Below are 15,589 nucleotides of genomic sequence, written 5' to 3' on the forward strand. Positions count from 1 at the left end.
TTAAACATAAATCATTACACATAAACTATAAAATCGGATATCAAGGTAACATTTGCAAGACGATTTTTATTGCCGCGATGAAAACTAAACTTAAGACCCTTAGCAGAACATAATAGTAAACTTCTAAGTTATATTTGTATTAGCTATTATTTTATGGTATCAGTTAACGGAACTTACATCCCAGCAATTCAAACGCATAATAAAATACATTTAAATAACTAAGGGTTAAGTCTACAATTTAAGTGTGGCAGATTTTAAAAGAAAGTGGGTAATGAAGCTTAAAATGTTATAAGTCAAATTATAAACTGAATTAAGTTATGTGTTGAAATAAAACAAGCGTTTTAAACACGAGACACACATTTAAATTATTAATATAATTCGACAGCAATATTTACCAGTCTAAAACGATTGTTATTACAAATCAAACAGTCCTCTTCGAAGACAATTAAACAACGCGTTTCCGATTTAACATCCCGAGAAACAAAGCCGATGACTAACTCAGATCGCAACCAGTATTAAATCTTTTCGTGCAGTATAACATTTTATATACAGTTACTCGTAATGCGATTTTAAAATTTGTAAAAAATTGTTATATGAATATGTATATAATATATGTATGTGATACTGGACAGATATATTGTTGTAAACCGTTGATTTAAAAAAAAGTTTTAATGCATAGTAGTTTTATTAATATACGAACCTTGTAAAGAGAAAGTTAGTTTGAAAATATTAAGCTAGCTTTTGTTTACTAAAAATTCAAAAATAGAACTAAGTATTACGTAAAAGTATTAAAGTATCGGTAAAAGTTTAAATTAGTTTTATTTTATTAACCAGATCATTTTATAAACAAAGCCAACAGATTAAGTTGGAATGTGGGTAAAATTTATAATTCTTTTGGTTGGCCTTCCTACCATATATGGTAAGTTAAATTTAACTCTACGAAAATTACAAGAAATCAAAATTAAACATTACCAAATTTTAGATATTCTGATAAATTAAAATAATTACACAAGTCAGTTTCACAATAATTCTGTTACTATATAATTTAAACTCGATATCTTGCATAAATATTGTAATAACTATATTAACTTCTATTTTTCATTTAGGTCAAAATCCTTGCGACACGGGAAATGGTGGCTGCAGCCATAATTGCATATTCTTGGGCCCAAATGAAAACCGTTGCGGATGTCCTTGTGATTTTGTTCTTGGTCCCGATAATCTTACCTGCGTCCCAGATGTGACATGCGACCTTGACATTCTCTTTGTAATTGATGATTCAAACGTATTCGATTTTCAGGATTGTTCATTTGTTCAGTTTGGTCTTGCTCCACCAACTAATTTCACCAATTTTAAAGTATAAACTATTAATTTAAACTTGGTTAATTATAAGTATGCAAAATTAAAATTAATTATAATGTACTATTAGTTCTAACCTTCGGCTAAGGAATTAATTTCAATTGCCTTCAGGTCAAGTTATTCAAAATTAATGAGCAATAAACACTGCTTCTTTTTAAGACTTCTTGATAAAAACTTTTATGCATAATATAAACATGTTGATTTTACTTTTGTTAGATTTTTAGAGATCAGGTGATTTCAGTGTTGAGAGGTTTTGAAAATTACGACGCTAATATCGGAGTTCAATTCTACGATGACGCTGTTACCAACGTTCTTGAGTAAGATAAATTTGTAATATTATAATACTGTAAAATAGCTTCTTTTAAATGATAACAAAAGTTAAAACAGTTTAGTTGGCATAGTACGTATAATTCTAAAAAGTGGTAGCTATGATATATTTGATTTATTGAGTTCGTGCGTTTGTTTATGATCTAGTTATTCTCTATTTTAGCTATGCCGATAATGATTTGGCAGCAGTATTAGATCAATATCAAGCTAGAAATATGCCGCTAACTTGTACTAGCAAAAAAAGCTATGGTTCTCATCTAACTTTTGATATTGAAGAAGATCCATTAAATCGACTTAATTTCCAGTACTTAGGTCCTGGTCCTAGGGGAGACCCATCAACAACAACTAGAATAGGTAACAAAAAGAGACGTTCATGTTTTATTTAAAATAAATAAAAACACTTTAATCTAAAAGCAATGAAACATTGTTAAACATAACCTCAAAATCATAATGTATGTTCAAATAACATATTTAATGTACATAATTGAAATCATTTTTAAATTACGCGTTAAACTTAAAAAGTACACAAGTAGTTTGACACGGTTTTAATGCAAAACAATAGTTCTTCACAAATAGTTTTTTTGGCAAATAAAAATTAATTACAAAATTAAATAAAAAAAACTACTAATTAGGAACTATTTTCTTAAAGGTAACAAACAAATTATTTAGTTAAAAAATCGCTTGACTGCTTAAACTAATTGTTTTTGTTATCGTTATTGTATAAAAAACATAAGGTTTCTAGATATAGTTGTGTTTGAGGTGTTTTAAGTGAAAATTTTATTTTTAGCAATTGTATTCGTGTACCAAGTCACGGACTCGCTGCAAGACATGATGACCAATATTAATGCTGCTCGACAAGGGTTGGATGCAATTATTGTTATCGCAGGTGGTGATTCAAGCGTTTTTACTCCAGGAGAGCCCATAAATAGGTAAACTAACAACTTATAATCACATTCATTTTTATTTTGAATTACTAAATCAAAAAATAAATTTTTTTATTAAAAGAACAACGAAAAATATTTAAAAAAATGTACAATTCTAAAAAAAAGTTTAAGGATTCTGTTTATACGTTTTTGGAAGGGTAGAACTTTAATTTATTGGTAAAAGCATCTACATCCACATTGAAATAATTTTTTACGTTTTATATCATTTTTTGTTAATAGATTTGCGGCCTGTGGCGACGAAAACGCCGTGGTTTGCCCTGCTCTGTTTTACCTCCAGCGAGATAACGACATGAATTTACCAGCAAATCTTGCCTTCTTAGAACTAAACTTCAATAGAGACAGTTGCTTAAGCAGACGAATTCGTGAGTTCTAATTTGCCAGGCAAACGGTGCAACATCTTATGTCAAAAATGTTGTCTAAAACGTAATGTAATTTTAAACCGAGGCTATGTTTAAACTGACGACAAATGTTTTTATATTTTAGCACCGACAGTTGAAGTTCTATGTGACCCACAGTTTCAAGTTGTGGTTCCCATTTGTTTGTTGGAAGGACTTACACCTGCAGACCTGATTCTAAGTGATGAGCAATGTACAATTGAGTTTACTGAAGTGAACAGAAATTACGAAATTGAAATTCCATCGTTAATTTGTGGATTAAACACGACGGTCAGTATAAGTCAACATTTTAAATATATTGGAAAGAGTTATTCTTTTATAAAATTTTGAGCTTATAGTAAAAGGCAGGCATGTAGCTTTGGCAAGACTTGAACTAGGCACCTTTCGACTTGCAATTTGATGTGATAGCCAGTTTACCACACTCTTAGATTATGGTATTTTATTTATTAAGGTCATAGGTTTTTCTAACCTTAAAGTTAAAGGTTTTTCTATTTCAATTAAAAAGGTGTACTGTTAGGACTTGGTTTAAAGCTAAACTTGTATGCCGTGCTCAAAAAAGTTAGTGTGACATTGGTGCAGCTCTAACCGCAAACCTTTTGACTTTACTGTCATGATAAATACAAACTTTGTATTAATGTATATTTTTGCTTTATTTTTATAGGCAACACCAAACGGTTTTCAGTCATCGCAAAGAATAACCCTGGCTTCACCTGCTAACTCAAACGTCATGTTCGACGAAACAGCGGTATGCATGTACAATTCCACGCCTATAGTTCCACCCGCTCTTCCTACGTTTGTGGAACAGGAATTCTGTTTTGAACATGACCCAACATTTATAGTTGATTTCCAATACACAAGAGACTCAGAATTTATAGAATTTCATCCTGATAACTCGCAAGTAAACACATAAACAAACCATAAAACAGTTTTTTTTTCATACCATAATTTCACATAAATTTCACAATATTTTATCTAAACTGAATAAAGCTAAGTGATAGAGAAAGTATATTGTGACCAGTCACCTCGAATTTTAATAAATCTCTAATATGACGTGAACACTTTTCAAAAAAATCTCTTTTGTAGATCGATGTGGGGTGCGCGCTCTTTTTTGAAGCCACTTCCAATTTACCCAGCGCTTTAACACTAAAAGCAAAAGACTGTAAAGCAACAAACTCGACTCCCTCCGACACAGCGACCAAAGTGTGGCCTTTAATCACTGATGGATGTCCAGTAGACCCTACAGTGAAGATAATAGCGCCTCAAGCAGACGAATACCGATTTTATTTGACTATGTTTGAATTCGTATCTACCTTAAATCAACCGGTAATATAAAATTTTCTTGGAACTTTAAATAATATTTGACTGATTGTGATAACGATCTTTAATAATATGGCTAATTTTATGGAGCTCTATTAGCGTCGTCCGCCAAGTTTATAAAATGCAAAATAGGCGGATTTTTTATAACCTTATCCTAATCTTCTCTTGTACATTCCTCCTCATTCATTTTAGTACTTCTGTTTAAATCGACGGACGACACTTTTGTTTAAATCGGCGGACGACGCTTTTGTTTAAATCGGCGGACGACGCTTTTGTTTAAATCGGTGGACGACGCTTTTGTTTAAATTGGCGGACGACGCTTTTGTTTAAATCGGCGGACGACGCTAATAGAGCTTCAATTTTATTATCTAATCTTGCCATTGCCTTCAACAAATTTTAACTTTAAACAAAATCAATTTAAAAACCCTATTTTTTGTACAGAACGAAGACAAGATTCCGGTGTATTTCACTTGCTCTTTTGTGGCCTGTCCTATGGACTCCACAGCGCCGGAGTGTAATCCGGCTTGCGGAGCTCGCAAAAAGAGATCCACGGAAAATATCCAAACAATTTCGAGAACCGTAGGACTATTTATTGGGTAGATATTCTAACCTTCTTCGTCAAATACAAAAAAATAAAAAGCTAGTCTGTAAAATATTATATTGATTTAACTTAAAAGCAATTATAAAACTACTTTCTAATTTATTTTTTTATATTCTTACAGATAACATCACATAAAGATAGATTGTAAATATTTTAACTTATTCAAACGATCAATATATTAGTATATAAATAACAAACTGGCGAAACCTGTCTAATTAAGCTAAAACAAACCTGATTTATTATAACTAATCTACAAAATATATATTTAAAGTTTTTTAAAACAGTTTTTAATATAGAATAATATAAATTTAACAGTAAATACTATATCGTGATGTTTTGTTTTTTGTTGGTGTATTATTTTGCTTAAAATATAATTGGAAAATATATGACGACTTTTGTTTTTATTTTGGTTTGGTTTTAGTAATAGACAAGGAATCTAAGAATAAGTAAATTAAATATTTATTGAAACTGTTTAACTGTAATTTAACTGTACTAGTTCAAATTTGATATCTTTCAATATACTAGTTTTTATAATCTATTTAAAAAAATTACTTAGTTGAATATAAATTTTTTAGCAATAAAAATAATTATCGATAAACAGACCTTCATTTAATTTAATAAACAATCAAAAACTAATTTTTAGATTTTTGACATTGCACGAGATAACTTAGCAAAATTAGGGGATCTAGAAAAAACCTAAAATAATAAACGCACCAAAATTTTAAAATTTTAAATTATGTACTAAAAAAATGTAGCATACCTCGTTAAGTTAAAATGTAAGGTGAATAAAGTCGAAATATTTAATTATACGTATATGAAAATAAATTTTTCTCAAAATATGTTTCAATTACCGATAATAATAAACAAAAACAATTATCAAAACCACATGAACGTATGCTAAAATAAATAAAACAAATAATACTAATATATCAAGCAAATAATATTAATTTATTAGGCAAGAATATAAAAATTTGAACATTTCCTTTAATAAATTGAAATAAAAAAAATCTTGGTGAATGCTAATTAGTTTACAATTAAGTAGAACAATTTTTTTACTACTACACTAAATATGAAGCAGGCTTTAAATAATATTTTTCGGACAACTACGAATTTTGATACCCAAAAAATTCAATTAGGTTAAGTTATTTTTGCGCTGTGCATACAAAATCCACATTGCCCTTTAAAAAAGGAATAGTTGTTTAGAGTTTAGACTGTTGTGTCGATTTAGTTTAATAACAATGATAAATTCAAGTCATAAACACAATTTTATAATTTAATATTATTTTATTTGTAGAAACAATGTTGAAATCTTAAATTAAAAAATAATTCTATATTGGGCCTTAAAAAATCAGTATTTTAAAATTTTTAAAAAAGGTTTGTAATTTATGATTTTATAAGACTTGAAAAATCATAAATTCAGTTTATAGATATTGTAAATGAGATAACGTATATCTAACTATACAGCTTGTTTCGTTAACGTCCCGGATATAACAACCGAAGCAGAATTGTCTGATTCCTACAATTTCCGTTGTTAGTCATATTATCTCAATTGTATCGTTGCCAATATGTGATTATTGTATTAGATTCCCGATGTATTTACAAGTAAAGGCTCGCAGTAAATGTATTCGTTTAGTTTAAATGATCATTTAATAAAAATTATTTGGTATTAATCAGTTTATCATTTATCGAGTAGCATTTAACAAAACAAAAATAGTTTATTTTTCAGAGAATAGGTAGTTTTTTGATCTATCAAAGAAAATGAGGGAGTTTTTAATTGTTCTTATTATTTCAGTCACTTGCTTGTTACAACTTGGAAAATGTCAAGGTAATCTTGCATACGATTTACATAAACTTTGTAAAAAACTGTTATAAGTAATTGCATATTGGATATGGCTGTATCTCATTTACAATGCCGTTTTTTTAATCATGCAAAAAATAATTAAAAACTGCCAAAGGCAGCTCGAGACTGGGTCGGGGCACCTAACGTTACTCTATGTTTAGGCCGTGCAGTCGACCTTCCCACATTGAAGATAATGTTAAACAACATGTAGCCCTATGATTAAGTATTACGCGTAGTTATTTTATAAAGCACTATTGCTAAATTGGTTTTGAAATACTTTCCTAGACCCCTGTGACCTGGATAATGGTGGCTGTAGTCATATCTGCCTCTCACGAGAAGGAGTTGTCCAATGTGGCTGCCCTTGCCTGATGGAACTGTTGCCAGACAACGTGACTTGTGAGTTAAGAACTACTTGTGGTGTTAGCTTTGAGGTTTTGATTGACTCGACCTCAAATATCGACTTTGTGTGCAGCTATCAACAATTTTTAGATCCTCCACCAACAGTGTTTCCTGAATGGGACGTGAGTAAATTGTTACATAATAATCACAAACAAAGGTCGAGTGTTTTTATAATTAACCAACATTATTTGTTGTTTATATCTTGGTAATAACTTTAACCATAGATTATAAGTTTACCCCATTTAAGAATGCGACTTAAAAGGGTTTATTTAATCTTAACTTAACCCAGTTCTGGATAAACCAACCTGATAACACCTTCTTGCATAATTGTGTTTATAAACTAAGTTCTGAAAGGTTGTATTAACCATAGACGCCTCACAAAAAAATTAAGACAGAGTTGTTTTTTAAAACTAGATATTCAAGTCTATTAATAATATTGAAGTTGGCCATTTACCCAAACTATGTTATCTTTGTTTAAACAGTCGTGGAAAGAGTATGTTGCAGGTGTGCTTAACATTCTTCCGTTAACTAACATGACGAGCGTTGGAGTGCAACTGTATTCCGATATTTCTACTATGAAAACTGTTAAAGAGTAAGTTGAACTTAGTTTACTAAATGAAAAAATTAAGTTAACTAATTTTAAGACCTACTAGTTACTTAGGCTTAATGTTATTTATATTTAATTGCAATTATCCGTCGACGGCGCAAAATATTTGTCTTTCATACAGTTCTTAGTTCGATTCCCACTATTAACATGTTTTGTTTTCCTCAAGTAAGACCCTGAGAATATTTTTAATAACTAACCATCAGACCCAATATTAAATAACCATCAGATCTTTAACATCCAAAATGTGGAGCAACTTAATATTAAGTTAAAATAACTAATGGACCTTTATAATTTGGTTTTGACGATATCCTTTAAGAATTTAATATACAAAACCCAACTGTTTGTAAAGGTACAACGATGATATAGGCGTAGATCTATTGTCTGCGAAAGTCGCTGAGGCCGCAATGGCTATAACAAACCGAACCCAGAGTTTGTGTGTTGGTACAATTACTTACAGTGAGCCTTTGCGGTCAGTCGTTGAAGATAACCCAGTACTTAACTGGGTGTACAGAGGTCCTGGTCCTATCCCCTCTTTTATTGAAAACGTGCGAGTCGGTAAGAATAACGTGTAACATTTTTAGAACTTGTTGTTTGCAATATTGAAACTGCACAGTTTATTGAAACATTTTACATTTTATTAATGGCAATATGCTCTATAGTAAAGACAAAATGTAAATTATAATCCAATGCTCCGTTTTTGTTTGTTAAGCAATTGTGATGGTGTATGCAAGCGACGGAAGTGTATCTCCTGAGGTAATAGTGGATCACACTCAAGTCGCACGTGATCAGTTCGATGCTGTTATTGTCATTACAAGAAAATTTTCTGGCACAGACGCAGATATCAACATAAGACAAGCAAGGTATTTTTAATTGTGATATGTTAAATTGTATTCACAAAATAGGTTAGAAACTGCAACAACAATTTAAACAAAGGCACTATAAAAATTGCCATCAAGATGTAGCCTAAATGAAGTAGGCTACCTTACTCAAACTACCAAATTAATTTGACTTACAAACTGTAATTTAATATAAAAACAAATGGGCTATAATGCTAATAAGTTGCCGCTTAAACAATATTAAGTTGTGTGAGCAATACAATTTAAGCAATAACGTCATAAACTAAACAGAGCGGGGGCCTGCGGAGACCCAGATGCTCCATGTAACCGAGTTTTCTACACAGACGCCGTTAACGATTTCGGAATTTCACTTTCTCAAGTTGCAATCGAAGATGTTATTTTTAATTTAAAGTGCGTTGGGCGTCAACGAGCGGGTATGTTTCAAATGTGTACCTACTTGTTTTGCTTCACGAATGTATAATACTTAACAGTTTTATTTATAAACCATTTTAGGTAATAATTTTCACATGATATGTTTCAAAACTGGTTGTAACTTTTCTAGTTGTAAACGATGTTAGTTATTTAAAGTTTTACGATATATTTGATAGCATCGTCTAGTGCTATCTATCAGGAATATGTTAATACTGAAAAGTTGGTAATTAATCTTAGCTTATGTTTTTAGAGATTCAGATGGAGGTTCTATCATGCGACGATGAAATGGTGTTCACTATCCCATCCTGTCTTTTACACGGAATGACTTTGGAAGATCTGGAATTCACAGGAGACAGCTCTTGTAACGTGACTGACTTTGGAACACTCAATGGCGATCTCTATAATATTATGTTACCATTCGGAACATGTGGAATGGAAACTACAGTAAGTAACACAAGTTAAATAACTTTGGTGTTATTTAAGTGATATCATTTTTACATTTTAATACTGATGCTTTATAAGGAGATCACAACCTTGATACTAAATAAATAAAATGTATTGTATTTCGGTAAAAAAATTGTTCGTCTTGGTTCAAGAAAAGATTTCATAATCAATACGACCAAAACTCACATACTAATTAAACAGGATATTGTAGGTTATATATATAAATACCAATATCGAAAGCACCTTTGCAAAACTTGTTCACACTTTTTCCAAAGTTACATAATTCCTGAGCAAATGTAAAGTTATATCCTCTTTTTTAACAGTCTGAAATTGTGGGTAATTATCTCCTTACGAATATTACACAATGGATCACACAAAAAAACACCAATGGAACGCTATTCCCAGTTTCCTTCCACTCCAAGTGTTCATATACCTGTCCAATAGATGTGAACGAAACACTGGTTGCAAGACCACTACAGATCGAGGAGCCGACTTCAAATCTGACTAAAACAACTTCATACCCGCTTGACTTGTGCCCGTATTCAGACGATTTGTTTGCATTAGAATTAACCCCTCCAGTTAATGTAAGTATAGCAAGTGTCTAACATAAAGTATGAAAACCAGGTTTTTTTAAACTTCCAATTTACAAAAACTCTTTTAAGCATGTTATTTCACTACGTATAACCAACAGAAAAAGTTTTTTATGTTTATTGATCCATTAACTATGTTTTGTATAGATCGAAGTTGGATGTCCTCTCTTTGTTTTAGCAAAAACCGAAATCCCAATAGGTTTGGAATCTGTTATTAGTTCCTGTGTAGTAACAGACACCTACGACATGGAAGCTGCAACTGTAGAATATGATTTAATATCGTTCGGATGTAATCGCGACCCAACATTTCAATTAATAGATCAGAGCAGAGATGAAACGCATTTTCAATTGGATATGTTTCAGTTTGTGGCCACTTACAACAAAACGGTAATAAAATGCAATTTTTTTTCTGGGTACCAGTATGGTATTCTTAGGTCTTTAGACTTTTAAAAATGTACAGTTTTATCCAACGCATAACCGTTTAAATTTAGTATAGAACTTAAATAGAACTCACTTTGTCAGACCTATAAAGTTGAATGTCAGTTTCATACATTTTCTTATAAGAGAGTAATAGGCCTTATATAAAAAAAATAAATACTGGTTTAATAAAACTACAATAACAAAACAATTTTTTTAACAGAAAAGTGTGCAAAAGTTACCTCTGTACCTTCACTGTTGGTTTAAAATTTGCCGAACCACTGAAACTAGTTGTGCACCACGTTGTAATAAACGAAAGAAGAGAGTAGCACCAAGCGAAGAAGGAGAGTTGATTAAATCTACAGCTGGGCCATTCATAGGTTATCTAGTTTGTTAGAAATATCATTGCGTTTTTTTTATATTTAGAACCTAATGAAAATTGGCAAAACAATTGTGGGAACACCATGCCCGCTTTTTAAGTGCCTTGTGTTATCCTAAAAAAAGGGTTTATTTGTTTTCTACATAAGATATTTTCATTTTTTGTTTAACATAAACAACAAGTTAATAATACAACCATTTTCTTACTCAGTGAAAGAAAAAAGTCCAGCAAAACCGGAATCTGTTATTGTTCCCGAAAAAGAAAACCTGGAAGACTCCAAACAGTTGCCTGTTATAGATGTTGGCGGGGATTCTGCTATAGATTATGATTTCGATGAAGTCAATTTCGAGAGTGAAAATGAATGGCCTAATGAAAGAAGAATTGAAATCATTTTTCCAAATTCAAGTCAAATTTGGCCGTTTTCGAACCTGTTTACAATTGTAGTAGTGTAAGTAAAGTAAAAGATACAACTTATTTTTTTCTCTTATTAAGATGTTACTCGGCTCAGACCACATATTCAAGTTTCAAGATGCAGATAATGATAAAAATTCAACTTACTTGTACCCGCGTAAAAAGAGTTGTCAAATATATACCGAAAATTTGGCAACTAAATCATAGTCAACAAAATTAAATTAGTAATACAAACTTTTTCTTTGTTAAATTAAAGTTAGTTTATGTGATTTTTTTTAAATAAGCTACACTCTCAAGTGTTAATTCTTAAATAGCCTGACATACGTCAACTATATTCGTATTCACGAGTTTAAAAAATGACAAATTATATTCTTTTTTACGTTTTTTAGGGCTGTGTTGATATTTGCAGTTGTGTTGGGCCTGAGAAGAAGCAACAACGCTGCTCCAGTAACAAGTGGGGTAATTGCTTACCAGAATTGTGAAAAAGTCCCAATAAAAGGTAAAAAAACACTTACTTTTAAGGGGATTTTCTTGATTTTTAAGTATAAGAATATTTTTTAATTAGTTTTTAGAAAATTATATTTGCATTTCGAACTACAAAAATTTTTGAGCTTAACATTTTGAAAATTTTTTGTTAAGATTCTGATAAGGATTGGGAGGAAATCAAAATCGAAAAACTTCCTTTATATTCTCCGGAAGAATTACCTCCAAATTACGAAGAATAAATAAAAAAAATTCAATTTGTCATCCGTTTTTAACTGTAATAATAATAACAGCATAATAAAAAAACAGCTTTTAACTAGTTTTTAAAAATAAAGTTTATACGAAATGTGACTTTTTTGACTTCGAATTTAGAGTTTAATTATTTATTGTGTAAATGTATTTTATCTTGAAACGAGTTTATTTATTTTAATCGGAAATAAAAGTAATATTTAAAGCTGATCTTTTAAATTAAAAAATATTCAAATCAATAAAATATTGAGATTTTTTACCTACAAAGTTTATCTAACGTATAATCTACCTTTATGACGTCATAGTTACAAAAGTAAAACAAAATTTAGGCAAATTTTGGAAATTTGTAATTTTTTTTAAAGAACTACTCTTGGAAAAAAATGGTCCTTTTGATACAAACATCGAATCGTAGTTTAGTTAGGTTAATAATTCTACTAACAATGGTTCCACTAATAACCCAAGAATTTCAAGAGTTTAGAACAAACGAAAATAAAAGAATTCGAAGCAAAGTTAAAGAAATACCAATAAGCGAAAATATATACGGTTCCTACAGAATGAAGCGTCTTAATATTCTGGGATTAACAATTTGCGATCCGAACTATCAATTCAAAAACCGACATTCATATATTGCCGTAAGAATATAAAATTTAATATATATTTTTTCTACATTTTTAAATAATGTTAAACGGTAAACTGTATTTTAAATACAGTATTTTTATAAGTCCTCCTATGTTTTAAAGCTGTACAAATTTTTGATATTTTAACAAATTAATTTTTTTTAAATTCAAATAATTTATGTTTAGTTGTATTTTAATATTTATTTAATATTTACAGAAATACGGCAAAGGAACTCTTCCGATAATTATCGATTACGTTTATATTTTAACTGGTTTTAATTTTTGTGAATCTTATAACAAAAATGTTTTTAATGAAAATTTAACTGATGATTCAAAAATGACAACAGCGCAAAAGGTAGTTCAGTTTTACATATTCTTAACCTTGTGCTTTATTAAAAAGCAATTTTTTTTATAACCTTTTAATGCAGCACTAATAGTAATAATTTAATTACTGCAATAAAGTTATAAAAAAAAATCTTTTTTTAGAGAATTCGTAATAGTGAGACGGATTTACCTTCAACTAAGGTATAGTTGCATAAAACTAAATTAAATATCAAATAAACCTTATTTATAAAAAAAATCAAATAAAAAAACTAACTGCCAAATCTAAAGCTTTCCTCTAAAATTTATAAACGAACTTTTAATAATATATTACTTTACAGAATAAAAAAACGCAAGAAACTGCCAGGAATTTGTCATTACAAAATCCCAAACCGCTTTCTGATGACACAAAAAAACCTTTGAGCATTTTGCTTTACAAAATCTCAGCCTACATAGCTGGAAAATTTCTATACATTTACAATTGTATGAGAACGTTGCTGCAAAAACTGTGCTGGTTTGCGTTTAATATTGTAAAAGACTCGTTCTACACAAAAGTTATTTATATACTTTTACCGTTAATTTACTTTCGAAAACGACTGTTCGAAAATAAATAGTTTTAGAAGACATTAACATTGGTATATATATAAAGTAGAATTACATTTTTTATTTTTAATACCAACAATCTATTAAATCTCATTTTCTTACTGCCAATATTTCCAAAACAGAGTAGTAACTTTTAGTGTATTTAGTCCTAAGTTCGGACTAGCAATATTCGTTTGCGTTTTCGCGTGGCTCGATGGTCTAGGGGTATGATTCTCGCTTTGGGTGCGAGAGGTCCCGGGTTCAAATCCCGGTCGAGCCCAATTTATCTTTTACTTTCACAATTTTTGTTTCTTAATTAGAAGATTTAAAAACATAGTAATTTAAGTATTTTAATACGCGTTATAAATTTTTTAATTAATATAGCATTACAATTTGGCAGAAATAAAGCAAAACATTTTAAATTTTGCCAGGTTTTTGAATCTACAATTTTATTTAACAGTTTTAGAAAGTGTACTCACATTTTGTCGAAGCTAAACCTTTATCTATCAAGCATTATTGCAAATTTGTTTTAAATGAACTTGATTACCATTTGGCCATACTGACATCACAGCTTTCAATACTTTTTATAGACTATAAGCTTAAAGTCTTTTTACATTACTTTACTGTACTTAATATTTCAGACCTGTTAGTACTTTGGCAAAAAAACGCTTGACGCCCGCTGAGAAAGAAATTCCAACGCGCGTTCAGCAAAAAACACAATTTTAAATACGGAATGTAAGCTTTTAGTTATACAAAAATGTTTCATTATCTAAAACGACAAACTTTAAATAAACTTTGTAATTATTATTCTTATTAAGATGTAAGACTGTACATTATACTGTCATAAAAAAACAAATCACACATGTAGTAAATTAAATGTTAGTTTGAGCAAAGATAACCTACTAATCGACTATAAATATATAAAGAAAAGTGTTATAACAAAACATAAATGCCTTAATATTTCCTATATTAAGTTATTGTTTAAACATTTCAAAAATCAAAAATTCTGTCAGCTGCATTTTGTAATAGTCAAAAACACTTGTACTTTATATTACTTGCATCATGATAGTATTAATTCCTACCAATCCTATAATCTGTGTACAAAAGTGTTTAATAAATAGGAAATTGATTTAATTTTAAACGTATATAAACAGAATGCAAATAAATGTAATCATAAAATTACGTAATTTTCAATAACGACTAAAACACTAAATTTGCTAACTCGAATTAGTATGAATAAAAAAATGACAGAGCTTAGCGACTTTCCAAAAATGCTCGCAAAAAACACTGAAAACGCTTATCAAACGAACTCAGAAACTCAAACTGTAACACCAAGTATTGGAAAGTTATTTGTAGCAGATGATACCAAAGACAATAAAGCACACGAGTCCGGTGATTTTACGAATGTCGAAGGTTTGAAATCTCTGAAAGAAGTGAAGCTTACAAACGAAACCATCTGTGGAGAAAATGAGAACGAAAAAGAATTTTACGAGGTAGTCTAAGATTACAGATACTTTTGAACTTTCAATTTTTTAGATTAATTTTTAAATAGAAATTAAATTCTACATTTTTTGCAGATGAAGTCGATTCAAACGCTAGAAAACCTAATTGCAAGCGGTAAGTTAAGTTTCTAAAGAGTATTTTTTATATCTTTCAATTTTAGTGTACTCGGTTTATTCTAAAATACTTAGAGTAGTGTAAGCTGTAAACTATTAGCGACCTAGGTCACTTTAAATTTTAAAAACCAGCACTTTTTTATTTATAGGCTAATATTCTTTAAACAATGAAATTATTCAACAATAAAATTATTCAACACTTATTTAAATATTTCCATGTTAAGGCGAGGAAGAATACTTATCCCACAAAGAGGGATTTATAAATTCCATCACGGAGAAGGGATATTTATATTCGTTGTCCAGCATATTAGATACTTCTCTACAATGGACACCTCAACATGAAACTAATTACAATGATTTAATGAACTTGGAGCGTTTTCCACCGCTGAATGTTCAAAATGAATTCGATAACCGTTTACCATCATA

The 15,589-nt window shown here is 30.0% G+C and overlaps 2 protein-coding genes and 1 non-coding gene across 3 annotated transcripts; all 3 read left to right on the forward strand.

The window, feature by feature from the left end:
- Nucleotides 1–834: 834 nt before the first annotated feature.
- Nucleotides 835–5,181, forward strand: LOC145763560 (uncharacterized). Its single transcript, XM_082575029.1, has 11 exons — nucleotides 835–919; nucleotides 1,107–1,354; nucleotides 1,573–1,673; nucleotides 1,847–2,037; nucleotides 2,471–2,612; nucleotides 2,847–2,989; nucleotides 3,111–3,292; nucleotides 3,684–3,920; nucleotides 4,106–4,345; nucleotides 4,781–4,935; nucleotides 5,062–5,181. Exons 1-11 carry the CDS (start codon nucleotides 871–873, stop codon nucleotides 5,063–5,065), a joined length of 1,692 nt encoding a protein of 563 aa, XP_082431155.1. The 5' UTR covers nucleotides 835–870; the 3' UTR covers nucleotides 5,066–5,181.
- A 1,517-nt stretch (nucleotides 5,182–6,698) lies between these two features.
- Nucleotides 6,699–12,069, forward strand: LOC145764052 (uncharacterized). The gene is made up of 13 exons (XM_082575620.1): nucleotides 6,699–6,765; nucleotides 7,066–7,301; nucleotides 7,662–7,771; nucleotides 8,136–8,341; nucleotides 8,496–8,646; nucleotides 8,914–9,056; nucleotides 9,305–9,498; nucleotides 9,822–10,082; nucleotides 10,236–10,475; nucleotides 10,729–10,885; nucleotides 11,095–11,332; nucleotides 11,685–11,794; nucleotides 11,935–12,069. Exons 1-13 carry the CDS (start codon nucleotides 6,699–6,701, stop codon nucleotides 12,018–12,020), a joined length of 2,199 nt encoding a protein of 732 aa, XP_082431746.1. The 3' UTR covers nucleotides 12,021–12,069.
- A 1,686-nt stretch (nucleotides 12,070–13,755) lies between these two features.
- On the forward strand, nucleotides 13,756–13,827 carry Trnap-ugg (transfer RNA proline (anticodon UGG)). Its single transcript has one exon. It is a non-coding gene; the product is annotated as a tRNA-Pro (tRNA).
- The last annotated feature ends 1,762 nt before the right edge of the window (nucleotides 13,828–15,589 follow it).

The sequence above is a fragment of the Corella eumyota genome, chromosome 1, assembly GCF_963082875.1.
Source record: "Corella eumyota chromosome 1, kaCorEumy4.1, whole genome shotgun sequence".
Taxonomy (NCBI): Eukaryota; Metazoa; Chordata; class Ascidiacea; order Phlebobranchia; family Corellidae; genus Corella; species Corella eumyota.

Excerpts from the sequence above, each read along its gene's own strand:
- LOC145763560 (XM_082575029.1), top strand. The coding sequence starts at position 871 with ATGTGGGTAAAATTTATAATTCTTTTGGTTGGCCTTCCTACCATATAT. Across the intron at positions 1,674-1,846 it reads GCTGTTACCAACGTTCTTGA|CTATGCCGATAATGATTTGG; the intron begins GTAAGATAAATT and ends TCTCTATTTTAG. Across the intron at positions 3,921-4,105 it reads TTCATCCTGATAACTCGCAA|ATCGATGTGGGGTGCGCGCT; the intron begins GTAAACACATAA and ends TCTCTTTTGTAG.
- LOC145764052 (XM_082575620.1), top strand. The coding sequence starts at position 6,699 with ATGAGGGAGTTTTTAATTGTTCTTATTATTTCAGTCACTTGCTTGTTA. Across the intron at positions 7,302-7,661 it reads CAGTGTTTCCTGAATGGGAC|TCGTGGAAAGAGTATGTTGC; the intron begins GTGAGTAAATTG and ends TTGTTTAAACAG. Across the intron at positions 7,772-8,135 it reads ACTATGAAAACTGTTAAAGA|GTACAACGATGATATAGGCG; the intron begins GTAAGTTGAACT and ends CTGTTTGTAAAG.